We start from the raw sequence: 27,064 nt of genomic DNA on the forward strand, positions 1-27,064 counted from the left end.
GAGAGGGGGAGAGATTTAGAGAAAAATGAGATTGGAAAGCACAAAAAATTTTAGATTAAAAATGTGTTTTTTTCTAATAAAATTAACTACAAGACTGAAAACTGACATTCTCACAGACCACAGAACAAGGAGTACAAAATGTGAAATATCTGATGTAAAGAATACATGAGGTTAGCCGGGCAGTGGTGGCGCACGCCTTTAATCCCAGCACTTGGGAGGCAGAGCCAGGTGGATCTCTGTGAGTTCGAGGCCAGCCTGGTCTCCAAAGCGAGTTCCAGGAAAGGCGCAAAGCTACACAGAGAAACCCTGTCTCGAAAAACCAAAAAAAAAATAAAAAAAATACATGAGGTTCTACTGCAAAACTGGGAAACCAAGCGGACAGCAAGCTTAAGGCCAGCCAACAAAGCACACACAGTCTAAAACAGTGGTTTTCTACCTATGGGTTGCAACCTTCCTTGGAGGTCGCATATCAGATATCCTGAATATCAGATATTTACATTATGATTTATAACAGTAGCAAAATTACAATTATGAAGTACCAATGAAGTAATTTTATGGCTGGAGGTCACCACAATATGAGAAACTGTATTAAGGAGTCACAAAATTAGTAAAGTTGAGAACCACTGGTCTAAAACAAAACAGCAACCACAAAGTAGAAGAAAAGGAAGCCATTTAAAATAAATAATAAAAAAGCATTTCACCCAGATGGAGAAGACATGCTTTCAGGCTGTGGCACAACAAACAACCAAGACCCAAGGTAAGACTCAATATCACTGCTAAATTTCAGCAGATTGCAGAGGAAGAAAAACTCTTATGAGCCCCCAAAGAGGTTGGAGAATCAGAGTGGCATTTAATGACACTAAATACCAAACAACAATGTTGTAAGGCCTTCAAAGACTTGAAAGAGAATTATTTCCAATCTAGATTACTAGAGTTGGCTAAAGTATGAATTCAAAGGGGAAAGCAAATAAAAGACATTTTCTGTATTCAGGGATGCAGAATATTACTTTCGGTATATCTTGGCTTCAAAGTTACTTGAGAAAACTTTCCAAGATAACAATGGGGTAAATTAAGAATGAAGATGGCATGGGATATGGATAAAAGATTCAATGCAATAAAGTAGTGAAGAAGGCTTAACATGACAGTGTTACCAGGCCTAGAAAACAATACACTGCGTTTGAGATGATGTGACCAAAGGTTGCTAGCAGAAAATCTTGAGAATACAGAGGACTCAACAAAAGATAAAATGTGAAAGGGAAAAATTGACAGAGGGAAAAAAATGGGACAAATGGGTCATGACTGAAATACAAAGTGAACTCAACTGTGAAAACATAAAACAATGGACCAAGTATTAGAACAGAGTGCTGTTTGGCTGCTGTTTGCTTATATCCCTTGAGCTGGCTGAAAGGTAACACACAGAGAACTTAGCTTAGTTCTACTTAATCCAACATTAAACAATGTTCAGAAAATTATAATGCAAATGTTGGGTTTTGATCTCCAAATTTTAAAGCTAACTTATGGATACTAATCTAGTTAGCTCTGCAGGAGTTAAAAACAGTAATATCCCCAACAAAGTAAAAGACAGTAGTTAATAGATACAGACAAGAGGCAAAGGTCAAAGAAAGGGTGGGTATGGTCCCTTATGTAATGGCTTATGTCAAGAATTATGTCTTGAATTCAGTCACACAGAACTTTTGCCTTGATCAGGACAGTTAACAGAAGAGAAGGCATAGGGTAACCACACAAGTGGGGAACAACTGGTCTCCAAAGCATTTCCATCAGGAAAACAAAAAGGAAACCTATAAAATATGTAAAGAAACCATGTACCAGAAGCAAGAGCTTGGGAAAACAGCCTGATGATTAGCATCCCCAAATACAAAACCGAATACAGTAAAATACCACTAATAAAAAGATTTTAGGGGCTGGGTGTGGTGGTGCATGCCTTGAGTCCCAGCATGTGGGAGGTAGAAGCAGGTTCAAGATCAACTTGGTTCACATCAGGACAGACAGGGCTACAGAGTGAGATCCCAGTCTTAAAAAAAATTAAGCCTCGGAACCTGAGTCTGATTCCCTAATCCAGAGGTTTCAACCTGTGGGTTGAGACCCCTTTAGGTTAGAATGACCCTTTCACAGGGGTTGCCTAAGACCAACAAAAAATACAGATATTTACATTACAGTTCATAACAGTAGCAAAATTACAGTTATGAAGTAGCAACAAAAATTTCATGGCTGGGGGTCACCATAACATGAGGTACTGTACTAAGGGGTCCCAGCATTAGGAAGGCTGAGAACCACTGCTCTAATCCTACATAAAAGTAGGAAAGGACTGACTCTACAAAGGTATTCTTTTACCTCCACATGTATATTATGGCATAAGCCCAGTAATTAATAAACAAATAAATAAATAAATTGCGATCCTAATTAGTTTTATCAATGAAAACCCAGAGTCAGATATGGAGGATGAAAGCTGAAAGGTCAGAGATAAAAAGGAGCAGCCAGCCACCAAAGACGTCTCACCTCTACAAAATCTCAGACCGAATGGGGGCGATCCTGTCTCTACGAATCCTCACACTGAATGGGTGGCCAAGATCCTGTCTCCACCCACCTTATATTCCTGCTGTGGGATGTTCTGTATGTCCTGTGGGAGCCCTTCTTGGGTTCCCCATGGCTTTACCCAGCAGGTCCGCATAGAGGATGATTAGGACCACAAGCCTGAGTGCAGGTGTCTGAGATGGTCTGCACTTGGCTGTGCTGGGGGATGGTCTGTTTGTCAAATTGCTCTGATTGGTCAATAAATAAAACCTGATCGGCCGTGGCTAGGCAGGAAAGATAGGCGGGACTAACAGAGAGGAGAAATAAAAGGACAGAAAGGCAGAAGGAGACGCTGCAGCCGCAGCAATGACCAGAGACACTGCAGCCGCAGCCATGACCAGCAGCATGTGAAGACGCCGATAAACCACCAGCCACGTGGCAAGGTATAGATTTATGGAAATGGACTAATTTAACCTATAAGCACAGTTAGCAAGAAGCCTGCCACGGCCATACAGTTTGTAAGCTATATAAGTCTCTGTGTTTACTTGGTTGGGTCTGAGCGGATGTGGGACTGGCGGGTGACAGAGATTTGTCCTGACTGTGGGCAAGGCAGAAAAACTCTGGCTACATATTCCTGTCTCCACCTCCTTAGTGCTGGGATTAAAGGCTCGAGGCTCCTAAGTAGGATCAAAGGTGTGTGCCACCACTGCCTGGCCTCCATGGTTAACTAGTGGCTAGCTCCACCCTCTCATCTCCAGGCAAGCTTTATTTGTCAGAACACAAAATATCACACAACAAACCAAGATTTTTAATGATGTTATTAATATTACTAAAGAATTAAAAGACTAGAAATTATAAAGAACAAAATGCAAATAAAATAAGGTGGTTCTATAAAATTCTAATAGGATTTCTAAAAATGAAAGTTTCTTTAGACACTAGGAATGCAATGTATATGGTATGTAGGGATTTTTCACAGACATAGTGAGACCAGAGCTGTTAGCTGTTTTCAGAAAACTGGACCTGAGGTGGTCACGAAGATCTCTGTACTGCTGGAACCTCTGTTCAGTGTGTTAAGACATGTCTGACGTTAAGAATGCTGAGGTGTGTTACAGAACTTAACTGAAGGCAGTACTTAGGACGTCATTTAATGATTTGTATGTAAGGATGGACGGAGGTGAGAAATGTTTGACGTCATCCACAGCAAATGAAGTTCAAAGCCTCTCCTTTTCTCAGCTGCAGGAATTCAACAGAACTGCTCATGCCGCAGGCATGCCACAGCAGCTTGACTACTCACCTCACCTCAGTACTCAGTTTTAGTTCTACTTTTGCATTTCACATTTTATTTCTAAAGTTATCTTTTTCAAAAACAGTGAGAACAAATCTAAAAATTCTCACACAGAATGCCAAAGATAAAGTATTTATTATGCCCCCAAATATCTTCCTTAGGTGTTTCTAAGAGATTCATTAATTAGGTGCTAGAACAAATTTATTCCTTATAAAATTTCAGGGGAAGCTCCAGTTGGGACAAAGGCAGAGAAGGCAACAGTACCAAGCTCTGAGTAAAAAGCCCAAAGGTATTGACCCTGAGACACCAACACTACCCAGGAAGTTCTGGGAGTCAACGCTTGTGTTTTCATTCTTATCTTTTAAGCCAGTCCTCACAAGGGAATTACAGAATGATAAGGAAATAAAAGATTAGGTAAAATTCAAAATACTGCTATTCTAGTTACAACTGATAAAATTTTTACTGCTTCTTAAAGTCAAATAAAACAGAGCAACATAAACCTATTTGTTGAAAATTAATCCCAAAATAGTTGAAAAAATAACCAGATAGAAATGAAGCTATCAAGTTTTATTTTCTTACATTGTGGAGACAAGACAAATGTTCACATCTTGTGTACTGTTGAACTCTTTCACAATCCTGAGTCTTTCCTCTGATTTTGTGCTTCCATCAAGTCTCCGGAAATCAAGGCCAGAAGCCATGCAGTACTGCTGCAGCACGTCCAGCAGCTGCAGGAAAGCAGGGGAAGCACAGAGTCAGTCACAGCCTCTATCCAATCACTGACCACTGGGTTCACAATTTCTTTCTTCTGATTAATGAGCAATAGATATGGGGGTCCTGGGTGTAACTCTGTGCAAGAGTGAATTCCTTGTATGTGCCAGGCCCAGTCAGACTCTATTTCCATCACCAAAAAAATAAATACTTTTCTTACTTTTAACCCATGTATTTCTTTCCATTATTCTGAAAGAGGCAATCTTTTTTTTAAAAAAATAAGTTTTTATTTAAAAAAAAAAAACAAACTGAAACCAAATAAAAAGAAAAATATTGGTAAAATAATTTATGTAAACATTTATTTATGTCATTTTCTAAACTTTAAAATATTCTAAATATCTCAAAAGAACGTCAGCAGAAAATATAACCTTATCTTATATATCTTGATAAGAAGGTGGCACCCCTCCCTAATTTCCACACATAACTGAGTGTGCTGGGAAGGCCTAAGTTGCTTCCCTCACCACAATTTGCTGTGTGGATGAGGAGAATGTGACAGTAATCTGCTACTTCCTTGTGGTTAATGCCTAGAGATGCAGGCTGATCAAGCAAGAACATTCTGGACAGGACTCACCTTGGTGGAAAAGGAGAAGAGAAGAACCTTATCTCTGTGTTTCCTAAAATGATTTAAAAGCTGCTGGAGAACCTGGGAAGAAACACGGGGCATCAGTGGACCAGTGCTGATATAAATGCACTTTACACCTACACACAGCACTGGACAGTTCCTGAAAAAGTGCTCTACACAACACTAACCTCAGTCATCTCTGCTAACTTCTTTTACATATTCCAAGTTAACAAATATATTTATCACATCAAAGGCTACTCATTATCCTGTTGTCAGTGAGGCGGTAAAGTTCCCAAAGCCTATTTCATCTCATCAGGTTTTAATAAAAAGAAGCATTTTAGATGATGGATTAATTTAATTTCTAGAATACATTTTTATACCTACAATATGTTAAGAAACTGAATTAGCAAAGCATATCTTTTTAGCAAATAAATGGCTTTCTAGACAGACAAAATGCAAGGCTCTCAGTTGCATCTAGGTAGGTTCTCAAAGACCTGATGTTTATTCTCTTAGATACACACCTCTTCTCACTTTCTCCCCTTTGTTTATTTACCATAAACCCTGACTTCCAGATTGGGCTTTGACCTCAAAGTGCTAATAACTCTCAAACTCAGGTCTTTGGAGAAGAAGCAACAGTCCAACACACAGCAGAATCTGCTGTTTTTAAGCAGACATTCCCATACCTGGGAAGACAGAACACCATGGAAAGGCAATCCACAGATGGGAGAGGAATTTTCTGTACCAAGTTTTACTGGACTATGAAAAAAATAAGGTTATTTACTTGATGATAAGCATCTAAAGAAAAAAATTATACTCAATATAACAACCTTTTAATAGTTCATCTAGTAAGGACTTTGTTCTAAATTTGAGTCTTATCCTCAATCCTTGAAAAACATATGCTACAGAGGTTGTCTTTTTAAATATACTCAGATGGTGAGTACAATGTCACAGATTGGAGAAATATTTTAATATCTGACAACATATAAAGTTTTATTTTCATTTAGTTTTATTTTTAAATGACATAACTGACTTTATGAAGGACATGCATTTTAATTTTATATAAGACTAATACTTTTAATTGATACATGTCACTTTTTTAGGTTTTCAGAATTGAGTATAAGTGTTGAAAGCTCCCACATACCATCCCTCATCTCTTTTTGCAATACTGGGGATTAATCCATTGTTTTGTGCATGCTAGGCAAACACACTATCTCTGAGCTATATCTCCCCATAATACCTCCTATTAATGTCTATATAAAGTTAATATTATTAAAATATTATCATCATTATTACTCTTCATGAGGTATCTGTGCAACTGATTAAGAATACTGACCGATTATTGTTAACTGAAGTCCAGCTTGCATTAGCGTTCTCCCATTTTGTTTACAGTTCTGAATTATGATGAATGTATCAGGACATGGTTTTACATTACAACACCATATAAAATACTGTTAATGTTTAAAAGTCCCTGTTGTTTTACCTACATAATTTTCTTCCCCCAGAACATCTGGTTTTTCTGCTGTCTCTGGAGTTTTTCCTTTTCCAGAGGGTCACACAGATGGAGTCACACAACATGTAGTTTTTTCCAGACTAGTTTTAATTTAGCAATGTACATTTAAGAGTTCTCCAAGTGTTCAATCTTCTCTCCCTCTTTTTTTTTTTTTTTTTTTGGAGAGGTCTCACTATGTAGCCCTGGCTAGCCTGAAATTCGCCATGCAGATGATGCTATCCTTGAACTTAACAAGATTCACTGGCCTCTGCCTTTACATCCAGAGTGAAGGGATTAAAAGCATGCACCACCATGTCTCACTCAATTTTTATTGTTAAAAACTATGCCATTTTATGGCTGCACCACAGTTTAATCCAAGTGCCTTTTGAAAGACATCTTGATTGCTTCCAAGCTTTGAAAAATTTGAATAAATTTAGGTGGGGTTCTTGTTTTACTAAGTTTAAACTTAGTAAAATTCACTAAATCTAACTTTTGGATAAATAACTAGGAATGTGACTAATGGATAATGTGTAAGAATATTTCATTTTCCTATTTTAAATATCAAATACATTTTAAATGCTATGCATTTAACATTACCAAAAGCTTTGCCATCAGTCACCAAACTATTCTCCAGAGTGACCAACTCATTCTGCAGTTTCACCTGTGATGGAAGAGGGTCACAGCAGCAACTGGTGCTGCCAGTAGTCTGGACTTGGCTGCCTTAATAGCTGTGCGATGGCACCCTCACTTTATTTTTGCAGTCGCACAGTGCTGGGCAGCACCTCCCTTGCGCGTCCTTGCCATCTGCCCTTCTTTTTGCAGTAAGGTATCTGTTCAGATCTTCTGCCCATTTTAAAGCTAGATTACCTATTTTCTACTACTGAGTTTTAAGAGTTCTCTGTATATTTTGGACACCAATCCTTCATTGTTTTGCAAAGATATTCTGGTCTGTGGCTTGTCCTTTCCTTCCCTCAGAAAATGCTATTGTATTAAACCAGAAATATTCTACTTGTGTCATTGGACATAGCTTCAGATCTGTTGAAATTTGGGGTATTTAACAGTAAAAGCAGAAATAAGTAATAAGAGAATTTTTTTTTTTTTTCCTGACTGCAGGTCTTCATTGGACAGGTCTTCATTTAAAGAAAAAAAAAAAAACTCACTAAATGAATAACCATAAATTAAGGGCTTTTACTAAAAATTCAAAAATGACAATACCACCAATGTATGTTGAGGTTTAAATATAGATCCTTACATGGCCTCCAAAGAATAGGGCAATCTACCTATGAATTTGAGTATTCACAGCAAAGGAATTTTTGGATATGTTTCTCAAATTAGTCAGACTGGCCTAGATGAACATCGTGCCTTTATGTACCACAGCACTGAGCTGGGCTCCCTAGTCTTCCTTGTTCTTTTAGTAAGTAGATCTGTGATATTTCTCCAAGGGATAAAAAGAGAATTCACATGTCTGCGTTCACAAACAATACAAAACTCAATGACCTAAAGTTCTTTACCTCATAGGCAATAATTCTATGATAAGCCTATAGGGTATATATCACCAAACCAGTATGTCACAGGTAATGCTGCTAATTACATAAGAAACAAACAGTCCTACAGTACATATCTCCAGCTTATTACTGTCAAGATCTACTTGACTAGCAATCAGTCAGAAGTTGCAAATCATACAAACTGCTCTCCATACAAATCAAGATGCCTACCCAGCTTCTACCAATCAAAATCAAAATGAAATCTAATCATTATATTAACTACACACTATAATTTCTAAAAATAAAACTCCAATGAATATGGCTCTGCTATCTTAAAATAAATAAAATGGATAAAAGAGATCATTATATTTTAACTATTTGTTGGAATAAATCATGATATTTTCATGAATACAAACTCATTTATTATTAAAAATAAATTTTTAATGCAATCCTCTTTACTACTTTTATGTCTACCTATTTTGTTTCAATAAATTTCTAGGTTCTAAGCAACTAAACCACACTGAGCTTATCTAGATTAATAGCTAAAAGCATAGATAAAAAAACTAGATTAAAAAAACTAATTGACTACTTTGAATTACTTCCTTTTTATTCCTTTTGCCAAAAGAAATAAATATCTTACCATCTTCTTAATTGTTGTTAAGGCTGGGAATTGTTCTATAAAAATCTGTGAACCCATAAATGAGGATTCTTGATAGCTATTAAGCAAAATGGCCAGAGGCTGTCAGGAGTTCACACCACCACAAAAGGCCTAGGTCAGGGCTGCAAAACCTAGGCTTACTTTCTACACCCCTCCTTTAATAATGCAGTACAAAGAATAACATGGCCATAGGTCAGTTTCCCTGAGCAGAACAAATGTTCCCTTGCAATTTTACCATCCAGGTCAGCAAACAAAAAAATGGAGGCAGAAAATTCAGTCTAGATATAGAGGCCTTGTCTCTGCATGTAAGTCCAATAGATTGGTAAGGAAAAGTCCAAAGTATATTTGATGAAACTGCTACTAAGAACCCATTGTGTGCACTGATCTATATACAGAGCTCATAATCTCCATCACTTCTCATTGTTGGGGTGCCTGTCCCTTAGCTGGTGTCCTTGCTGTATAAATCAAACCTTTTGTGCAGCATCCCTGGTTGAATGAGAACTGAAGATAGAGTACATACCTTCATTTTCCCACTATATTTAGGGTCAGAAAGTGTTTCAAAGGCTGCATCTTTACTTTTCTGCACAAAATCTGGGAATCTGGAAAATACCTGATCACATATCTTCTTGGTAAGTGTTTCCTTGAGAGAAAGAAGAAGAAATTTCAATACATATTTAAACCTGCAAAAAAATAAAACTTTATAAAAAAAATCTATCTATGAGAAAAAAATATAATCTGCTTTCTGTAAGTTCCATTAATAATTCACGAAATCCAAAAGCTGTATGTTAAATATGTATGGTTTTAATGAGTCCTTGACACTATGGATATGGATATTATATCGTTAGTTTTTCAAGATTTCCAAAACAAGGAAACAAACATTCCCTAAAGAGTAAATAATACTATTAAAGACTACTGTACCAAATTCTTAATAGATTTCAAATCAGTTTAAATAGCACCAACTACAGCACAAGAAAATATCCTTACATGACAGTGAGACCTCTTTACTGATCGTGGCTCTAGAGTAATACAGAATTGCAGTATCAAAGCAAATGGTCTTATTTAAGCCCTACCTTAGAGAGGACTGATTTTCTGACAGTTTAGGAAACAGCCTAAATATTTAATATATATATCTATTTACCCAGCATATAAGATAAATATAATTAAACATAATATTATCAGTTACTTTGATGCAACTGATTGCATGGAATTCATTTATCAACTATCTAAGTAATCTCTTGTTTTTTTGTTTGTTTGTTTGTTTGTTTTTATTTTGGTTGTTTGAGACAAGGTTTCTCTGTGTAACCCTGGCTGTCCTGAAACGTGCTTTGTAGACCAGGCTGGCATTGAACTCAGAGATCTGCCTGCCTCTGCCTCCCAAGTGCTGAGATTAAAGGCATGAGCCACCACTGCCCAGCTTACTATCTAAGTAATTATACCAAAGTAAATACACAAACACTATTACACAGATAAAACAGCTATCACTTTAAGCTCAAGCTTTTTCATCCTCATTAAAAATTTAAGTGCACACGTTCTTTGATATATAAATTTTACTTTAAAGATTTATTAGTGTTAATGCTGAAAATAGAGCTCAGTACCTTGCACATGCTAAGCAGGTTCTGTTTTTCAATTACTAAATTTTAAAATAAGCAAGTCATATTTCTCTTCAATGTCACCTAAAACACTTTTAAGAGTATTGTGCTAAGATAATGTGAAGTAGAAAGAAGTGTGAAGTGTAAAGAAGCTGTGTCTGCAGAAACTGAGACTGATTGATTAGAGCTGCAATACTATGGATAGATTGGAATGTTACAGCTTCAGAAGTTAATTATCTTATCTTGGGCAGAGTTTTAGTCCCACCCTCTAATAGTCATTCCTTGCCTGAAGCGTGAACCTAATTAGTCTTATCAATAAAAACCAGGAGTCAAATAACAGGGTAATAACCTGAAAGATCAGAGAAGCAGAGGAACAGCCACCAGTGACTTCTTACCTTAGAAGTCACTTAGACCGAATCACTAGACCTAAAAGACTGAGATCCAGTCTCCACCCCACCTTATCAATTCTTCTCTTCACCTCCTGAGATTACAGGTGTGAGACACCACTGCCTGGCCTCTGGTTAACTAGTGGCTGGCTTGGCCCTCTAGTCTTCAGGCAAGCTTTATTTGTCAAAACACAAACAAAATATTACACATGTGTGTCAGAACTAACATTCTGTGACTAATAGATAAATAATATGGAATCCTAGTCTCTACCAATTCAAAAGCTAAGAATGTCATCAGATAGCATCCTGGGCCTATAAAAAAAAGCTTCCCTCATCTTGTACCCATCTCTCTGATGTACCCACCAATATATTTTAAAACTTTCCTAGATTTCTGTGTTTCTTTCTTCAGTAAACTATAAAACTTCATAAAACCACTTCCATGTCAAAAAATGGGATTTAGGATAATCTAAATCTCTCTTCCCAGGCTCTGGTCACTGAAATGGCTCCAGAATAAAGTATTTCTTGCTCCCTTTAAGATTAGAGTTATGTTTTTTTTGTGTGTGTGTGTGTGTGTGTCAACAACACTATACAGTATCAATTTTATATCAATAGCATGACAGAGAAATGTAAAGTCAACCCCAACCTGATGCCTGGAGGTGCTGGTGGTCTGCAGCAGTGCAACATGGTTAGCTACTTTCTGCAGCACAGTTAGGTAACTAAGACACAAAGTTCTCACTTTTTCACCCTTTGAATTAGTCTGTAACAGAAAGGACAAAAAAAAAAACACAAATAAGAAAACCATTAATAACGTGGCTATATAACTAATTATAAAACACAACACTAATACTTATTGTATATCTATGATAGTGAAGGCCAACTGCTTGGAAGAATATTCTTGAATCACGGACCTAGAATCACTCTTCATGAAATGTAATATAGTGTTTATTTAATAAAAGGGGAGTCTCCATTCTGGAATGGAACAGTGACAGAATGCCATAAGAGGGCCCTGGTAGCAACACTATGATGTAGTCACAGTGTTCTAAAGAAGACTTTACTCTCTACTTATGCCTAGCCCAGCAGAACTGAAGATACTCTAAGGGAGTTTTTTATTTCCCCTTTAATGGAGTTTTTCATTTCCTCTTTAAGGGAAGTTTTTATTTCCTCTTTAAGAGAGTTTTTCATTTCCTCTTTAAGGAAAGTTTTTATTTCCTCTTTAAGGTAGTTTTTCATTTCCTCTTTAAGGAAAGTTTTTATTTCCTCATTGAGGGAATGTTTTATTTCTTCTTTAAGGGCCTCTATCATCTTCTTAAAGTCATTTTTAGGGTTGATTTCTTCTGTTTCTTCTGTCATGGTATGTTTAGGTCTTGCAGGTGTAGAATCACTAGGTTCTGATGTTGCCATATAGGTCTTTATGTTGTTGCCTGTATTTTTGCTCTGGCGTCTACTCATCTTTTCCTCTGTGCGGTGCAGGTGGTGTCTGTGTCTGAGAGTGCCTCTCTTGTTCTAATTTTTAGTCTTGGTTTAGTAGGGGTTCTTGGTTAAATTGGTGCTATTGGGCTGTTTCTTCAGGGACAGCTGATTTCAGTCGGTGAATTATATACTTATGATTCTGGTGATCTGGTTTAGTGGCTGGGTAGCGCCTTCTTCTGTGTTCCCAGGTCACGTTTTATTCATTTGTCAACTCCTCAGCTGATCTTGTTTCTTCAGACTTCAACTGTAGGCATCTGAATCCTCTCCCAGATGGGTTTCAGCTGAGCAGGGTAGTCTCACCAACACCTCCAAGTTGTTGGGTTTCACAGGATCAGCAGTTGGGCCCTGGGTTGTCCCCAGACGGAATGCCCAGACTTGCCCTGGTTCCGACCCACAGAGATAGTCTCTTCCCCAGGTGTTGGGGCTAGGGGCGTCCCCGCTCCAAGCTGCGTCCGCCCCTCTCCGTCCCCGGGCCTGTCCACCCCTGTGGCCCGCCGCCACAGGCCCACCTGCGTCCACTTGTCTCTGCTGCCGGGCCTGTATGTCCCTGTCAACGGCCGCTGGGTCTGTCCACCTCCGTGGGCCGCCAACGGGCCTGTATGTCTCTACCGGCTGCCACTGGGCCTGTATGTCCCCGTCGGCCGCTGCCACCAGGCCCGTCCACCTCCGCAGGTCGCCGACCTGCGTCCACCCCTGTGGGCCGCCGCCCGGCCTTTCCACCTCAGTCTGCTTATCTCTGCCACAGGGCCCGTCCACCTCCGTGGACCGCCGCTGGGCCTGAATGTCTCCGCCAGCTGCTGCCGGGCCTAAATGTCCCTGTCCAGAACTGAAGATACTCTAAAGAGACACTTGTCTCTCAACCTGACCATCAGATGACTGAAACAGAGCCCAGGAAAAAGGAGTTCCACAGGAATCTCACAATGGAAGGAGAAAAAGGAACCAGCTAGAGAGGGAACTTGACTTCCAGAAAGATTTCACACAGTTCAAACAACTTGTAAAACCACCTTACACACAGAAGCCCAGACATTGATGGGTCAGTGGTGGGCAGGACAGCATCTTGACTGGCACTGCTTGGCCCTCTATTTAAATGTTGATCTCACTTCTGAAATGGGAAGATGGATGTTGTAGAATATCATTTTAAGATGTGTTACATTTGTTTGTGATGTGGAACGTTTGTTTAATGATGCAAAAATGTGCTGCATTCTTTTATGTTGCATTTGTTTAACTCTGTGAAGCTGTGTTACTATGGGGCTGGCAGGCAGAGAGAATAAATAGGAGAAATTTGGGAGGAAAAGAAAGAGCAAGAGAACAAGGAGATTAGGATGCTATGGGCCAGCCACACAGCCACACAGCCACCCAGCCAGCCATGGAGTAAGAGTGAAAGTAAGATACACAGAAATAAGAAAAGGAAAAAGCCCAGTGGTAAAGGTAGACCAGGTAATTTAAGAAAAGTTGGCAAGAAACAAGCCAAGCTAAGGCTAGGCATTTATAATTAAGAATAAGCCTCCGTGTGGTTTATTTGGGAGCTGGGTGGCAGGCCCCCCCAAAAAGTAAAGAACAATCAACAAAATATGGACTTGAGGAATTTGCTGGGTCTTTGTCCCTCTTCCTGAAGTAGCTGTGCTTAATAAATCTCCTTTTTCTGCTTTCCACTTTTAATTTGGCTCTTTTAATTGGATTACTGATGAGTGTCCAGATCCGACCCGGGAAACAAGGGTGTGACCCCCAAATCTGATAACAAGCTAGAAAGTTTTCTAGATACATGGGGTATTACAAAATTGGAAATGACTGAAAACAGCAAAACCAATTGAATGAATAAAAAGCAATCTAGAGAAATACTTGGGTCCCGTAATCATTACAGAAAAAGAAATAAAACAAAAACAAAAACAAAAACAAACAAACAAACAAAAAAAAACCCAGCAGTATTGCCACATTCCTTTAATCCCAGCACTCGGTGGATCTGAGTTCAAGGCCAACCTGGTATACAGAGTGAGTTCCAGGACAGCTTGAGAAAACCTGTCTCAGAAACCAAATAAAAAAAGAACAGATAAAAAAAACAAAACAAAACAAAACAAAAAAAAAATACGTAACTTTTTGTCTCTAAGAAAACATGTTGTTCTACTAACACAAGTCTCTATTAAATAGACTCTGTAGCAAGAAGTTGTGTTTCATCAGCAAAGCAGTGATTCATTCTTACTAGCAGTGGATGAAAAATTTGTGAAAATAAAATGGAATTTTAAGATGAAAGTAGGCTACTTCCAAATAAGAAGTGAGCAGATACCAAACTGAAGCTTAATTTCTAAACTAGGTCTTACTGATACTTGAGTTTTGTATCTTATAATGCAGTGATTTGGTATTGTAAAAAATTTCTGATTAACTTGTGATTATCTATGTGTATGTGTGTGATGCAGGCATGCATGTGCCATGGCATGCATGTGGAGACCAGAGGATAACTTTTAAGAGCCAGTTCCCACTTCTACCTTGTTTTGAAGCAGTCTCTTATTGGCCCACAAGTTCCCAGGGATTTTCCTGTCTGCAACCCCATGTTGCCAGAAATGCTGGGATCACAGACCCTGTTACTGCATACTGTCTGTGTGGGTTCTGGGAATCAGTACTCTGCTCGTCAGGCTTGTGTCACAAGTACTTAGACTCTCCACGCCATCTCCCTGGTCCCTTGGTTTTATTGACACAAGAACAAAACAGTGAAGATAAATGGAAATGTTTGCCTTGTAACAGCAATTTCTCCTTTTCCGGCCACTGCCACAGGTACAAGGCTGAGAAGACTGAAGGATTAAAGCCACATCTTCTGTTTCTAACACTGTTTGATAGACAGCTTTCTGGAATTCTGTCAAAGAACAATACACCATCTGTAGACAGACGAGAAGACAGTTCTTAGGATTTCTATAGCAATAAGAATAATCATCACAATGCCCACTAGATTTCATGAGGTTAACACCACAATCACCTACACTAACTACCTGTACTTATGTCTTTATGACAATTACTCCCCCATTCTTTCAGTCTTGCTCCTCACCTTATTCTATATTGTACAGACTATCATCTCACTTTTAAATAATCCTTATAATTTGTTCTTGTTTTTACTTAAAAGAAAAAATAACATGAAAACCAAATAATGTGACTTCCTTACATATTTCTCAGTATATCATGGGTCTTCTTAGAAGTATATCAGTCTATCATGCAAACAAATAATGATAATGTGAAACAAAAGACTTCAGAAAAATAGTATAAATAACAAATGCTACTGAAATATTTGAAAAACTGCAAAAACATTAGAAACATTCATGCTACTTTAGTCACTTGTATTTAGGCTCTTGATCTAAATTCCTAAAATTAGTAAAGATAAGAATTAAATATATGCAAAAACAAACATAAGTTGCTATTATATGTCCAAATTCGAGGACAGAACAAAATATTGTAGCAAAACAATGCAACCAACTTATAATGACACAATTTCCCTCCTACTTCTGGCAGCACTAGAAACTAATAAAATTCTTCTAGATATATATGAAACCGCTGTCGTAAAATCAAATTATTCATAACAGGCCATAAAGAGTATGAATAAAAAGGAACAGCCACCTATTTTTAAGCATTTATATAAATACAATGAGACAGTATTACAAAAAAATACACATTCAGCAAATACAGGAATATCTTTAAAAATAATACTGGAATTTTAAAAATATGTCTACAGAATCTAATCACTCCTCGATCCTCAGTATTGAATATAAAGTATGTAAGAACAGCGGGATGACACAGAAGATGGCACTCAGTGGTTACAATGTAAAGGGTATTTTATATTAGTATTCAACACTACAGTATTTCTTATGTGTCATGCATTTCAGAGCAACCATGCGAAGCCTGCCTATCCTCATTGGTTCCTTAACAAACAGCACTGGTCTGAGACCCTGAGGAAGCTGCTCAACTGAAAAAAACCTTTACATGGGAAGCCAGAGCCCAAGTTCTAAATCTCTAGGCACAGTTCTCTCTTGATGTATTTTGTTTGTATTATTCCTATTAAATAGATCTCCCTCTCCCTCTCCCTCTCCCTCCCTCTCCCTCCCGCCCCCCTCTCTCTCTCTCTCTCACACACACACACACACACACACACACACACACGTCTACATACAACATTTTAGAAAGCAGAGGTTCACAAAGTACTCTAACACAATAACCTTTCCATCTGAGCTGCAATGCTTACAATCATCACCTCTACTTAAGACAGCATGACTTAGATTTAGCTTGTAATAATTTACAGAATCTTTATTCTACTGCTGGAGCTAAGAATCACAAGGTTAGACAATCAGTGAAAAATCTAAAAATCCTAGACAATTCCAATTTTCTTAAACAGTAACAATGTTATTTTCTTACAAGTTAAAAATTAGGTCAGTAGCATAACTACAAAGAGCAATCTACATAAAGCCAACTTAGAAAAAAAAAGCACTAAACCACTTTATTACTATAACTAGAATTAAGAAGCCACAGAGCACACTGAACCACGTGTGAAGGAAAAAACTCATTACAAAGGGAAGCTGTCCCTACTTCTTTAAGGAAGAACTGAATCAAAAGCCTTTTAAGACATGAGGATTTGGTCTGGATTTTTGTTTTTGGGTTTTTTTTGGTTTTTTTTTTTTTTTGAGAAAGGGTTTCATTGTGTAGATCTGATCTCACTGGCCTAGAACTCACTATGTAGACCAGGCTGGTCTGAACTCAGAGATTCACCTGCCTCTGTGCTGGGATTAAAGGAGTACACCACTGCACCTGACTTAAAATGTACATTAGATACACATGGCCACGGCTTGGATCCCAAAGGCCCCCCACAGGCCCACAAGCCAAAGCCCAGCTCACTGGCCTTTGGCATGTGGAGCCTTTAAGGAGGAACTTAGGTCACTGAGACTGTGTCCCTGAAGTGAGTATTGGGTTCCTGGCCCCTTTCTGTCTCTTTTTCCTTCTCACCACTGTGAGGTAAGAGCTTGTTCTACCATGTCCTCCCACAGGCCCAAAGAACCATGGACTGAAACCAAAATAGATCTTTCCTCGGTTACAGTGACTTATCTCCAGAATATATCATGGCAATAGAAAGCTAATTAACACATGTACTAATTGCAGGCCTATTAGCTAGCAGGTCAATAAAATTAAGAAAGAAATAAAACTGAGTTCAACTGATGTTTTCTGAAATCCCACGTTACAAACTTTCCCACAAAAGGAATCCTAAAAAGAAATGCTTTTCAAGAAAAAAAAACTTGTGATGAAGAATTAATAATACAAACAAATGCAGTTCTCACCCGGTCTTCTTTCTTAGGCAGCTGGCCCTTGATAAGGGTCTTGGTGCGCCTGAGAAAACAGCCAGACATCTTTTTTGCAAGTCTGCGCATAGCTTTTCGGCCAGTAGCAAGCTCTCTTTTTGTTGCTGTGTGTCTCTGGCCATGTTCCACTGGGTCAGAAAATTGCTTCTTGAAGTGGGTCCTGCTACCTAAAAGTCCTGGCACGGCCCTTTAGAAAGGTAGTAAGAAAAATGTAACAAAGTTACTAAATTATTTAAAAAGAAAAGCATTCAATTCTTTTGCTTGTAAAGAATATATTCAGTGGCTTACTTATTAATGACAACAAAAACAAGAGCCAGGAAAACAGCATTCCTTCTTTATGACTGTTTATAACTGAAGGTGATAGGGCTGGTAATTCAACATTTATTTACTATGGGGACGAACAGGAGCATGCTAAGACTTTCAGAGGACTTCCTACACTGAAACATGCTTGGGATTAAGTATTTCTGTAAACAGTTAAGTAACCAGTTTTCTGGGGGGAGGGGCTGTGATTTAAAGGACTAGCAATCAGAAAACAAGGCAGCATTTAGCTAAACAACTATCCAGCAAATGTCTACGCATTTCACCTACCAGTCCATAACGCACCACAGCTCCTTCATGTTGTTCTGAAGGATGGTGCCAGTGAGGCCAATGCGGGCCTGGCACTTCAGAGCCTTCATGACTTCCGTCACTCGTGCTTTTGGATTCTTGATTCTATGAGCTTCATCTACAATAACAGCTGACCATTCCAAACTACAAGAAAAAAAGGAAGAGTGGGGAACAGCAAATGTTCTTACCTTAGTCTAAAGATTTAGACATCCTTTTTTTCCCCTCCCTAACACCTTCATCCTTTGATGATTCTACTGGTTCTCATCTGGCTAAGTGACCCTAGATCACAGAACACTACTGGTAAATACAGAAAAAAAAATGAGAAACGAGAGAAGACATGATTTTGTAAACCCTAATAAAATGCATATGATACTATAAGAGGTTTAGAGATCATGTTTGATAATGCTGGAATGAAAGCTATTATTTAAATATCATTAAATGATAATTCCTCCTTTAAATAACAAATCAGAAAGACACATAAAAAAACAAACTTTATGTTAAATTTGAAAAGCATTGATATAGACATCAGCATTTTTTTGAAACTGATAATGAATACTGTTTACTAAAAAGGTTAATGCTGTGACCCCAGTAGAGATGAGCAGCTGCAATGGTCAATCTGTTAGAAAGAACAAGTGCTACTCAATCAGTGAGAGATCAGTGGGGAACACAGCAGAAATGCTGAGGAGCCAAATTCAGGATTAATGTCCAGAAACACATCTAATTAGAATATTGAAGCCTGGCAGTGGTGATGCACACCTTTAATCCCAGCACTCAGGAGGCAGAGCCAGGCGAATCTCTGTGAGTTTGAGGCCAGCCTGGGCTACAGAGCGCAATCCAGGACTGGCACCAAAACTACACAGAGAAACCCAGTCTCAAAAACAAACAAACAAACAAAAAAGAATATTGAAGCATCAAGAATAATGATTGTGCCAGGCTGTGGTAGCACACACCTTTAATCCCAGCACTCAGGAGTCAGGCAGATCTCTGAGTTCAAGGCCTGCCTGGTCTACAGAATGAGTTCCAGGACAGCCAGAACTACACAAAGAAACCCTACCTCACAAAACAAAACAAAACACAAAAACCAACAACAAAAAAATGCAATTACAAATGGTTGTAAATATTCAATAAATAAACATCTAGAAGTTAAAGAGAAAAAGTCAGACACCATACACAAAAATGAATTTAAGATAGATTATAAGTCAAAATGAGGAAAAATATTAAAATGTATGAAACAGAACCATCTTCCTGATTCTAAGTCAGATGAAAACTTCTCAGAAGTTTTTGTGATAAATTGGATGTTGTCAAAGTTACCAACTTTTGCCCTTCTGAAGACATCATTAAGAAAATGGAAGACATAGACTGAGAGAAAACATCTGCAAACTATTAGATAAAATACCTGTACATGGACTATATGCTACAACATCAAAAGATGAGCAAATAACTTGAACTATCTGAAAACACAAATTGCAAATAAGCATGTCTACAACTCAGAAAACAAAAAAGGAGGATAAATTGCCATCATTGTAGACTCACTCATTAGTTTAACTTCTCACTCCAATACAATCAGGCATTGACCTTGACTTAAGTTAAATTTAAATCTAATTCTTAATCAAGGAGACTTTGCTTTATAGAAATGATAAACTAGAAAAATACATTATGCTATAAGACCCAACAAGATAAATGGATTTGATCAAGTAAGGATAAAATTTACATGCCGAAACATACGTAAATGGACATAAGAATCAAAATACTTAAATGGTAGTAAAATGTCACTTCATAGATTTGCTATTGTAGAGAAAAAACCTTATTTGTGAAGGTACTGTTGTATGGATGCTTCCCTTCTTGTCCTATAGACAAACTTAGTGTCATTACCAATGAACAGCATGCATACCCCAAAGTGACAAGTATGAAGTCCACAGCTATATTCATAAAGCATCCTTGCCAGCAATGTTAACCTGCATCTAACAAAGCTTTAGGCCAGGCTCAATGTACTGGGATACAAATGATAAAGGGGATCACTCTTTATCAGGTGAGTATGAAAGACTTAATAACCAAAGCCACCACCCAAACCTTTACTGAATTCTGCTTTACAGAAATTAACTATTGATAATATCTTAAGGATATTTGTTTCCCTCTCATCTTTTAATTTTTTTTATTAATTTCTTTTGAGAATGTATGTATGCATGTACGTATGTATGTACCTATATATGTACACATGTGTGCACGTGAAAGACATGCATGTGAAAGACAAGAGGTCAACCTCAGGTATTATTCCTTAGATGCTGTCCACCTAGTTTTTTGAGACATGATCTCTCACTGGACTGGAGCTGGCCAATTAGGCTAGGCTAGCTAGCCAGTGAGCTCCAGGGATCTACCTGTCTCCACAACTACAAGTGTGTGCCACCAGGGCCAATGGGTTCTAGGGAATGAAATTCAGGTCCTCACGCTTCATAGCAAGCACTTTACCAAGTTACCTACCCATATGACAAGGGTAATGATGTATAAAATGTTGTGGAATATTATTTTAACTGTGTAAAGATCTGTTACATTTGTTTATACTATGGAACATTTGTTTAATGATGCAAAGATGTGTTGCATTCTTTGAACAGCCAACAGCAAGGCAGGAGAGGGATAGGCGGGGCTGCTAGGCAGAGAGAATAAACATAAGGAGAAGAACAGAGAAAATGGAAGAATGAGAAAGGAATAAGAGGAAGATGCCAGGGGCCAGCGACTCAGCCACGCAACCAGCCACTGAGTAAGAAGGAAAGAGAGGTATATAGAATAGAGAAAGGTAAAATACCAGAGGCAAAATGTAGACAGGGTAATTTAATTTAAGAAAAGCTGGCTAGAAACAAGATAAGCTAAGGCCAGGCATTCATAAGTAAGACTAAGTCTCCATGTCTTTATTTGGGAGCTGAGTGGTGGCCCCTAAAAGAGTAAAAACAAACAAACAAACAGCCCAACATTAAAGAACACAAACTTAGAACAACATTAAAATATTTAGTACTCAAGCTGTCATGCTATGTGAAATTTACTGAAGTGATTCACTAATATACTTAGACAAAGTGTGTATGCATGCATGTACAATGCACGAATACACACGTTTACATATATGCAAGAGCACACACATATGCATACATAGGTATGTACAAAAGATCTGTTGGCTATAACAGATAGACACTCATACACATTTGTTCAACTTTCCTACAGATTTCTTAAGGTAAAGGTACAAAAAGATAGAACCTCTCCAGAACACAGACAGAAAGAAATGGAAAGATGGACAAGATGACTTACAGAAGCAGAGAAAAGCAGTCTGTAGGCCAGCAGCAAAGCAAGCCAAGGAGCACTCTAATGTATATGTGCAGCTCCTTAAGGAACTAAAAGCTGGGGGTACTGGATGACTCAGGAAACTGGAGTCACATAAATACCCGTTTGTTCAAGAAATGTTTGGACCTCATAAATAACTATTCCCACTCTATAATATAAACATGAAAGTTATTCTCACATATGGATATAAAAGGCAAAGTACAGCAAAAAATCTTAATTTCCTCTAAGAAATTGACAGTTGACACAGAAAAATCATTAAAAATTGTAGCTTAACTACGCTGTTAGAGATGTGGATATAAAAGCCAGACATAGTGATAGATGTCTGTAATCCCAGCACTCGGAAAGTGGAGGCAAGAGAGTCAAGAATTCAAGGCCAACCTGAGGTATACAGAAAAGTCTGGCCAGCCTGGGTTAGATGAGATTGTTTCAAAATTAAACCAAACAGAACAAAGTGGGTGAGGGTGAGGATGAGGAGGACAGGAAGGGAGGGCAAAGGAGAATCAGAGTCCAACAGACAGACTGACTGACTAGTGTCAATAACAGCTGAAGGTACAGGTTAAGAAGGAGTGTACAAAGAAATGCAGTTTTCCCTACAAGCCTTATTTAGCTCTTTAGACATATATAAACTTGCCAACATTTCATAAAGTAAAATATATAATAATTAAATATTGTTCAACTATAGTATATCATGCATTTGTCTACTCTGGATTGTTTATTATAAATGTACAGAACACCACACTCACAAAATGGTACTCACTCAGATTAAACATAAAACATTTAAAATATATCAAAACGAAGACATTTGAAGTAATACAAGTTAACAACAAAAAAAAATCAATGTCCTCCTTTCCCTACTTTTGCAAATATATGATTTACAATTATATAATTCTCAGAATTCTTAATAGTTACGTCACATAAAATAACCAATTATACATTTTTAGCACATATATGTTAAAATGCAATAAACACTGAAACACAGAAGTTAAATATGAAATCTATGTTAAGGAACATACTTAAAGAGACAGGTAAACACTAATTAAAATGTGACTTGTCATAAGTGAATTTATTACAATTACCTAACTGCACAGCATCTTTTGAGGTAGCATGCTGGCTAGAACCCTGAGGTCTGGAGTTAAAACAGATGATCAATGTTAAAACCTCATGCCCATCACTGACTTAACTGTTTAAGCCTAGACAAACTGCTTAATAATCTCTCCATAACCAAGGTTAGTATCTTCTGTCAAAATCCACAAAACAGTAAAATACAAACATCACAGGGTAAAAATCATATCCAAAGTCTGTAAAATCCAACTTTACCAACACTGCGTTGAATATGAATGGTCTAAATACCCCACAAAGGCAAAGATTGTCAGAATGGACATTAAAAAAATAAAAAGTTCAACTATATTCTACTTGTAAAGGATTCACTACAAAATAAAGAAAATGTTGCAATAAAAAGAGGAAAAACTGTAATATGCAGCAGGTATGAGAAGACTGCTGGCAGTTATGTTAGTATTAGATAAAACAAGACAATATAAAAATAGGAGCCGCTTAAAAATTAATCCATCAGGAAAAAGTAAAAATTTGAAAATTCATGTGAACCTAAAAACGGAACTTAAAATGTATGACTAAAGAAAATCAGCAAAGACAGGGAACACTCAAAACTACACAAATAAAACTGAACATTTATAGAATATTATACCTACCAACCATAGAATAAAATTTTCAGGTGCACATGCACTAGAAAAATATAATTCCTATCACAATGTCATGTCCTATATGCTCACTAAAATGAGTAAAAACAAAAAGACTGACAATGCCAATATTGGTAAGATAATGAAGCTATTGAACCTTTATACAATCCAATTAAAGTAAAATGGCACAGTCACCATGGAAAATGGGTTGGCAGTTTCTCCCACTTACGCCTGCACTTATTGTAAAACCCACAAATTCCACTCATTTATTTACCCAATAAAAATAAAAACATATGTCAAAATAGGGCTTCCATAAATATATTCCTTTAAATTTTACTTATAATAATAACAAAATAGGAAACAAAATCAAATAGATACTTTCAAATGAATGGGTAAGAAAAAGAGAAACGTATGCATAAGATGGAATACAATTTAACGTTTAAAAAAATAATCACTGATTTACTAAATAGTTTACATGAATCTCAAAAACATGTTGGGCAAAGATGCCAGGCATGAATGAGGAAACTTTCTGTCTAGCTGCATTAACAGAATTCTCTGGACCAGCTTGAAACAGTCTGTCATAATAGAAATCAAGTTGAGTGTCCATGGTGAGAACTGAAGAAAGGTTAGCTGTAAAGAAGAGGGCAGTTGGAATGTTTCTTCCTCCTTTGGAATGGGGTTGAGCTCAAGTATTCATTGTTCAAAACCAGGTGTCATTGAACTGTGGCCTCTGGGCCACACCCAGATTGTGGATAGTTCTGTATAGTCAACAAGTTAAGAATAGTTTTATATTTTTAATGAGCTGTAAAAATAAAAAAGAAACTATGTATGGCTTCAAAATATTTACTAAGTTGGCTTTTACAGAAAAAAAATCTAACAATACCATATCAATATTCACTGAACTATATAAAGTGCCCCTGTATCTGTGGATTGGTTCAGGGACCAAAATATGTGGATGTTCAAGTCTCTTACATAAAATGACACAGTATCTGTGTATAACTTACATATATCATCCTGTTTTCTTCAAATAATCTCTAGATAATATGTAATACCCACCACAAAGTGGTATGTAAAAATATTATACTGAGTTGTTTAAAGAAATCATTAGTTTGTTATAGACACATTCTTCTAGCTAATGTTTTAATCTACAGTTGGCTGAGAGTCCCTGGATATAGAACCTGTGGAAATGGAAGCTAAATACATTTAAAAATCAGTATTGATTATTGTATATAAATGAACCTCATTAAGTTATTTCTAATAGAACCTTCCACCTGTATCTGAATAGTCCATTTTAGCAAAAACAGACCCAACTCACCCTGTCATTTTCCAGATGAGATGATTTACTCAAATCCACACAGCTAATTAGTGACTGCTTTTATTCTTCTTTGTTATTGATATTTTGAGCACAGGCCCCACCATATTTGTTCACACCGGCCTTAAATTCTTGGTCCTCCCACCTCAGCCTTCAGAGTAGGTGAGCGCTCAGGTCTGTACAACCTCATCTAGTTACATTTTACTCTTGAATACATTCTATGTTTTCCAAACCTCTGAGAGAACTGTTGGTTTTTGTTCTTCATTATTATCTGCAGTCAGGGCATTTTAGCTGATTTGAAAGCATCACCTTTAAGGTCATTTTCTGCCATTCTCTCTTTCACTGACTATAATTCAAACTGACTGAAACCATAATATTTTAGCATTTACAAGATATTAGATAACTCACATGTCCTTCCCTGTTCATATGCTCTTGGTACTTGTCTGTTATCTAGTAAGGACACCTTATACTGTCTTATAGCTCTACTTAAACAGCCAAATTTCTTCTTAATCACATCTTTAAACATGATTACATCCTAAGGTTGTGACCTATACACATGAATTAGGAATTTTGGCACAAGTTAGTTCAAAATAAACCTCTTAACTGGTTTTCCTCCATCAATGTGGCTCAACATTCCAACCAGGGGTTTTTCTATATATCTTGGAAATATGTCAAGGTATGCTATTGAACTAAGGTGCAGATCAAAATATCCTCAGTGAATTTCAATACTCTTGGGGGCATCATTTACACAGTGTTGTACATGGGACTTGGGACAAATCTTACCACTGTTTAAAACGCAGTTTAGAAAGGAGTCCTATTCTGAGTTTAAGAATAGAATATGAAGTGGTAGGACACCTTTCCAGATGTCCTACCTCTGCTTTATAACCCTGACATGAAATCAAGCTATAGGAGTTTGAGTTTTGAATCATGACATAAAGGATGCATATGGCTGATGTTAGCAGCACTCTGACAGCATCACTCTTATGATTTTACCTGTTAAGCTCCTCTAGACACAAGCGCAGAGTTTCATAGGTTGTCAGAGCAATTTCACATTTCCTTTGCTTTAAACGAATCAGTTCATTGTCTTTTTTGCTGCCATGTAAAACAGTGACTCTGAAATATCCCCAGGTATCCAATTCATCCTTCCAGTTGTAGAGGACAGAAAGAGGAGCAACTATTAAGAACATCTAAAAACAGGAAGAAAAGCATTCATGTTTTTAATTAAGAACTCTTATTCCCCCACAGAGCTGAGGACCGAACCCAGGGGCCTTGTGCTTGCTAGGCAAGCACACTACCACTGAGTTAAATCCCCAACCCAGTATCAACAGTCTCAATCTTTGATTTTGATGCTCTAAGTAAGTGATTAATACAACTGACTAGTTTGCTAAATGTGGACAAAAAAATCCTCAAAAATACTCTTTGCTTAATTAGCTTTTTGTTAGAACAACAACAAAAAAAAGATAATCCACTGAAAGGAATGGTTATTTTTCATTTTTATTCTTAAAAGCATTGAAGAAGAGAAAAGTAACTCTTTAAGAGAGAGACAGCAATAAAATCAGGATCCCAACAAGAAATTTAAGAGCTAATATGCAAAGCAAATGGATAGCATCCTTCTCCAACACACAGTCTTCTGGGGCTCCTATCACCTCTCTTTCCTATGCCATTTTTCTCAGATTCTCTCTGTTGAAGGCATGAGAAACTCACTAGAAAACTGAAGCAAGTAGAGAACCTCCACATAGGTTTCTATTAGTAACTTTACCTTTATTTATTTCCACACACCCTGCCTTCGCACCTCTGACCACAGATAACTGTTTTTATCTTCTTCAAAACAACATTTGATCATACTCAGTGGCTCCCATTTATCTCTCTTGCCAATCTAGAATCAACATGTTAAAACTGACTCCAGTCTTCCCCACACACCAGTTTTATCTTTATAACAAACCACTTTTATCCATGAGCATATTCCCCAGGGTTAAAAAAAAACAAAACAAAATAAAATCAAATTGAAACAAAACAGGATTTCTCCATTGTACATCTTTGGCTACCAGTCCCTTACTTTACAGCAATGTTCTCAAGACTTATCAATACTTATTACCTCTATCCCCTGTTCTCTACTGAATTCATATAAACAGAATTTGTTCTCTATTTGGAAATAAGCTATAGTCTGGCTACTAAGTATTCCCCAAAGGCATGTGCAGTAAAAGCTTGGTTCCTGGGGAGATGGTGGGACTTTAAAGAGACAGAACCTTATGAAAAGAAATTGAACTATCGGGACATGCCCTTATCTCGGCTATCTTTTCACTCTGGCCTCCAGGAAGTGAGCAGCTTCCTCCACCATGTATTCCTAGCATAATGAGCCTAGCCATAGGCTGCAGAGCAAGAAGACAACTGATCATGAACTAAAACTAAGAGCCAAATTAAACCTCTCCTTCTTTTAAGTTACTTATCTCAGGTAATTTGTTCCAGTGACAGAAAGCTGATTAATTCAGCTTTCAACCAAAGCAGTCTGTTAAGATTACTAACACATCTAGTTTGGAAAGTGGTGCTTGGAGGTTCCACCTTTCTTTTTTAGCCCTGA

At 37.5% G+C, this 27,064-nt stretch overlaps 1 protein-coding gene across 6 annotated transcripts in view; it reads right to left on the reverse strand.

The window, feature by feature from the left end:
• Positions 1 to 27,064, reverse strand: part of Ercc6l2 (ERCC excision repair 6 like 2) — a 99,943-nt gene that overhangs the window by 58,329 nt on the left and 14,550 nt on the right. For all 6 annotated transcript variants that reach the window (XM_037205643.1, XM_037205644.1, XM_028891714.2 and 3 more), the window contains 8 exons: positions 25,480 to 25,673; positions 18,136 to 18,297; positions 17,527 to 17,734; positions 14,950 to 15,090; positions 11,397 to 11,510; positions 9,299 to 9,418; positions 5,157 to 5,228; positions 4,397 to 4,542 (listed from right to left, as the gene is read on the reverse strand). In XM_037205643.1, the coding sequence (XP_037061538.1) occupies positions 4,397 to 4,542; positions 5,157 to 5,228; positions 9,299 to 9,418; positions 11,397 to 11,510; positions 14,950 to 15,090; positions 17,527 to 17,734; positions 18,136 to 18,297; positions 25,480 to 25,673 (1,157 nt within the window). The remainder of the gene's footprint in view (positions 1 to 4,396; positions 4,543 to 5,156; positions 5,229 to 9,298; positions 9,419 to 11,396; positions 11,511 to 14,949; positions 15,091 to 17,526; positions 17,735 to 18,135; positions 18,298 to 25,479; positions 25,674 to 27,064) is intronic.

This window comes from Peromyscus leucopus, chromosome 5 (genome assembly GCF_004664715.2).
Source record: "Peromyscus leucopus breed LL Stock chromosome 5, UCI_PerLeu_2.1, whole genome shotgun sequence".
In the NCBI taxonomy this organism is placed as follows: domain Eukaryota; kingdom Metazoa; phylum Chordata; class Mammalia; order Rodentia; family Cricetidae; genus Peromyscus; species Peromyscus leucopus.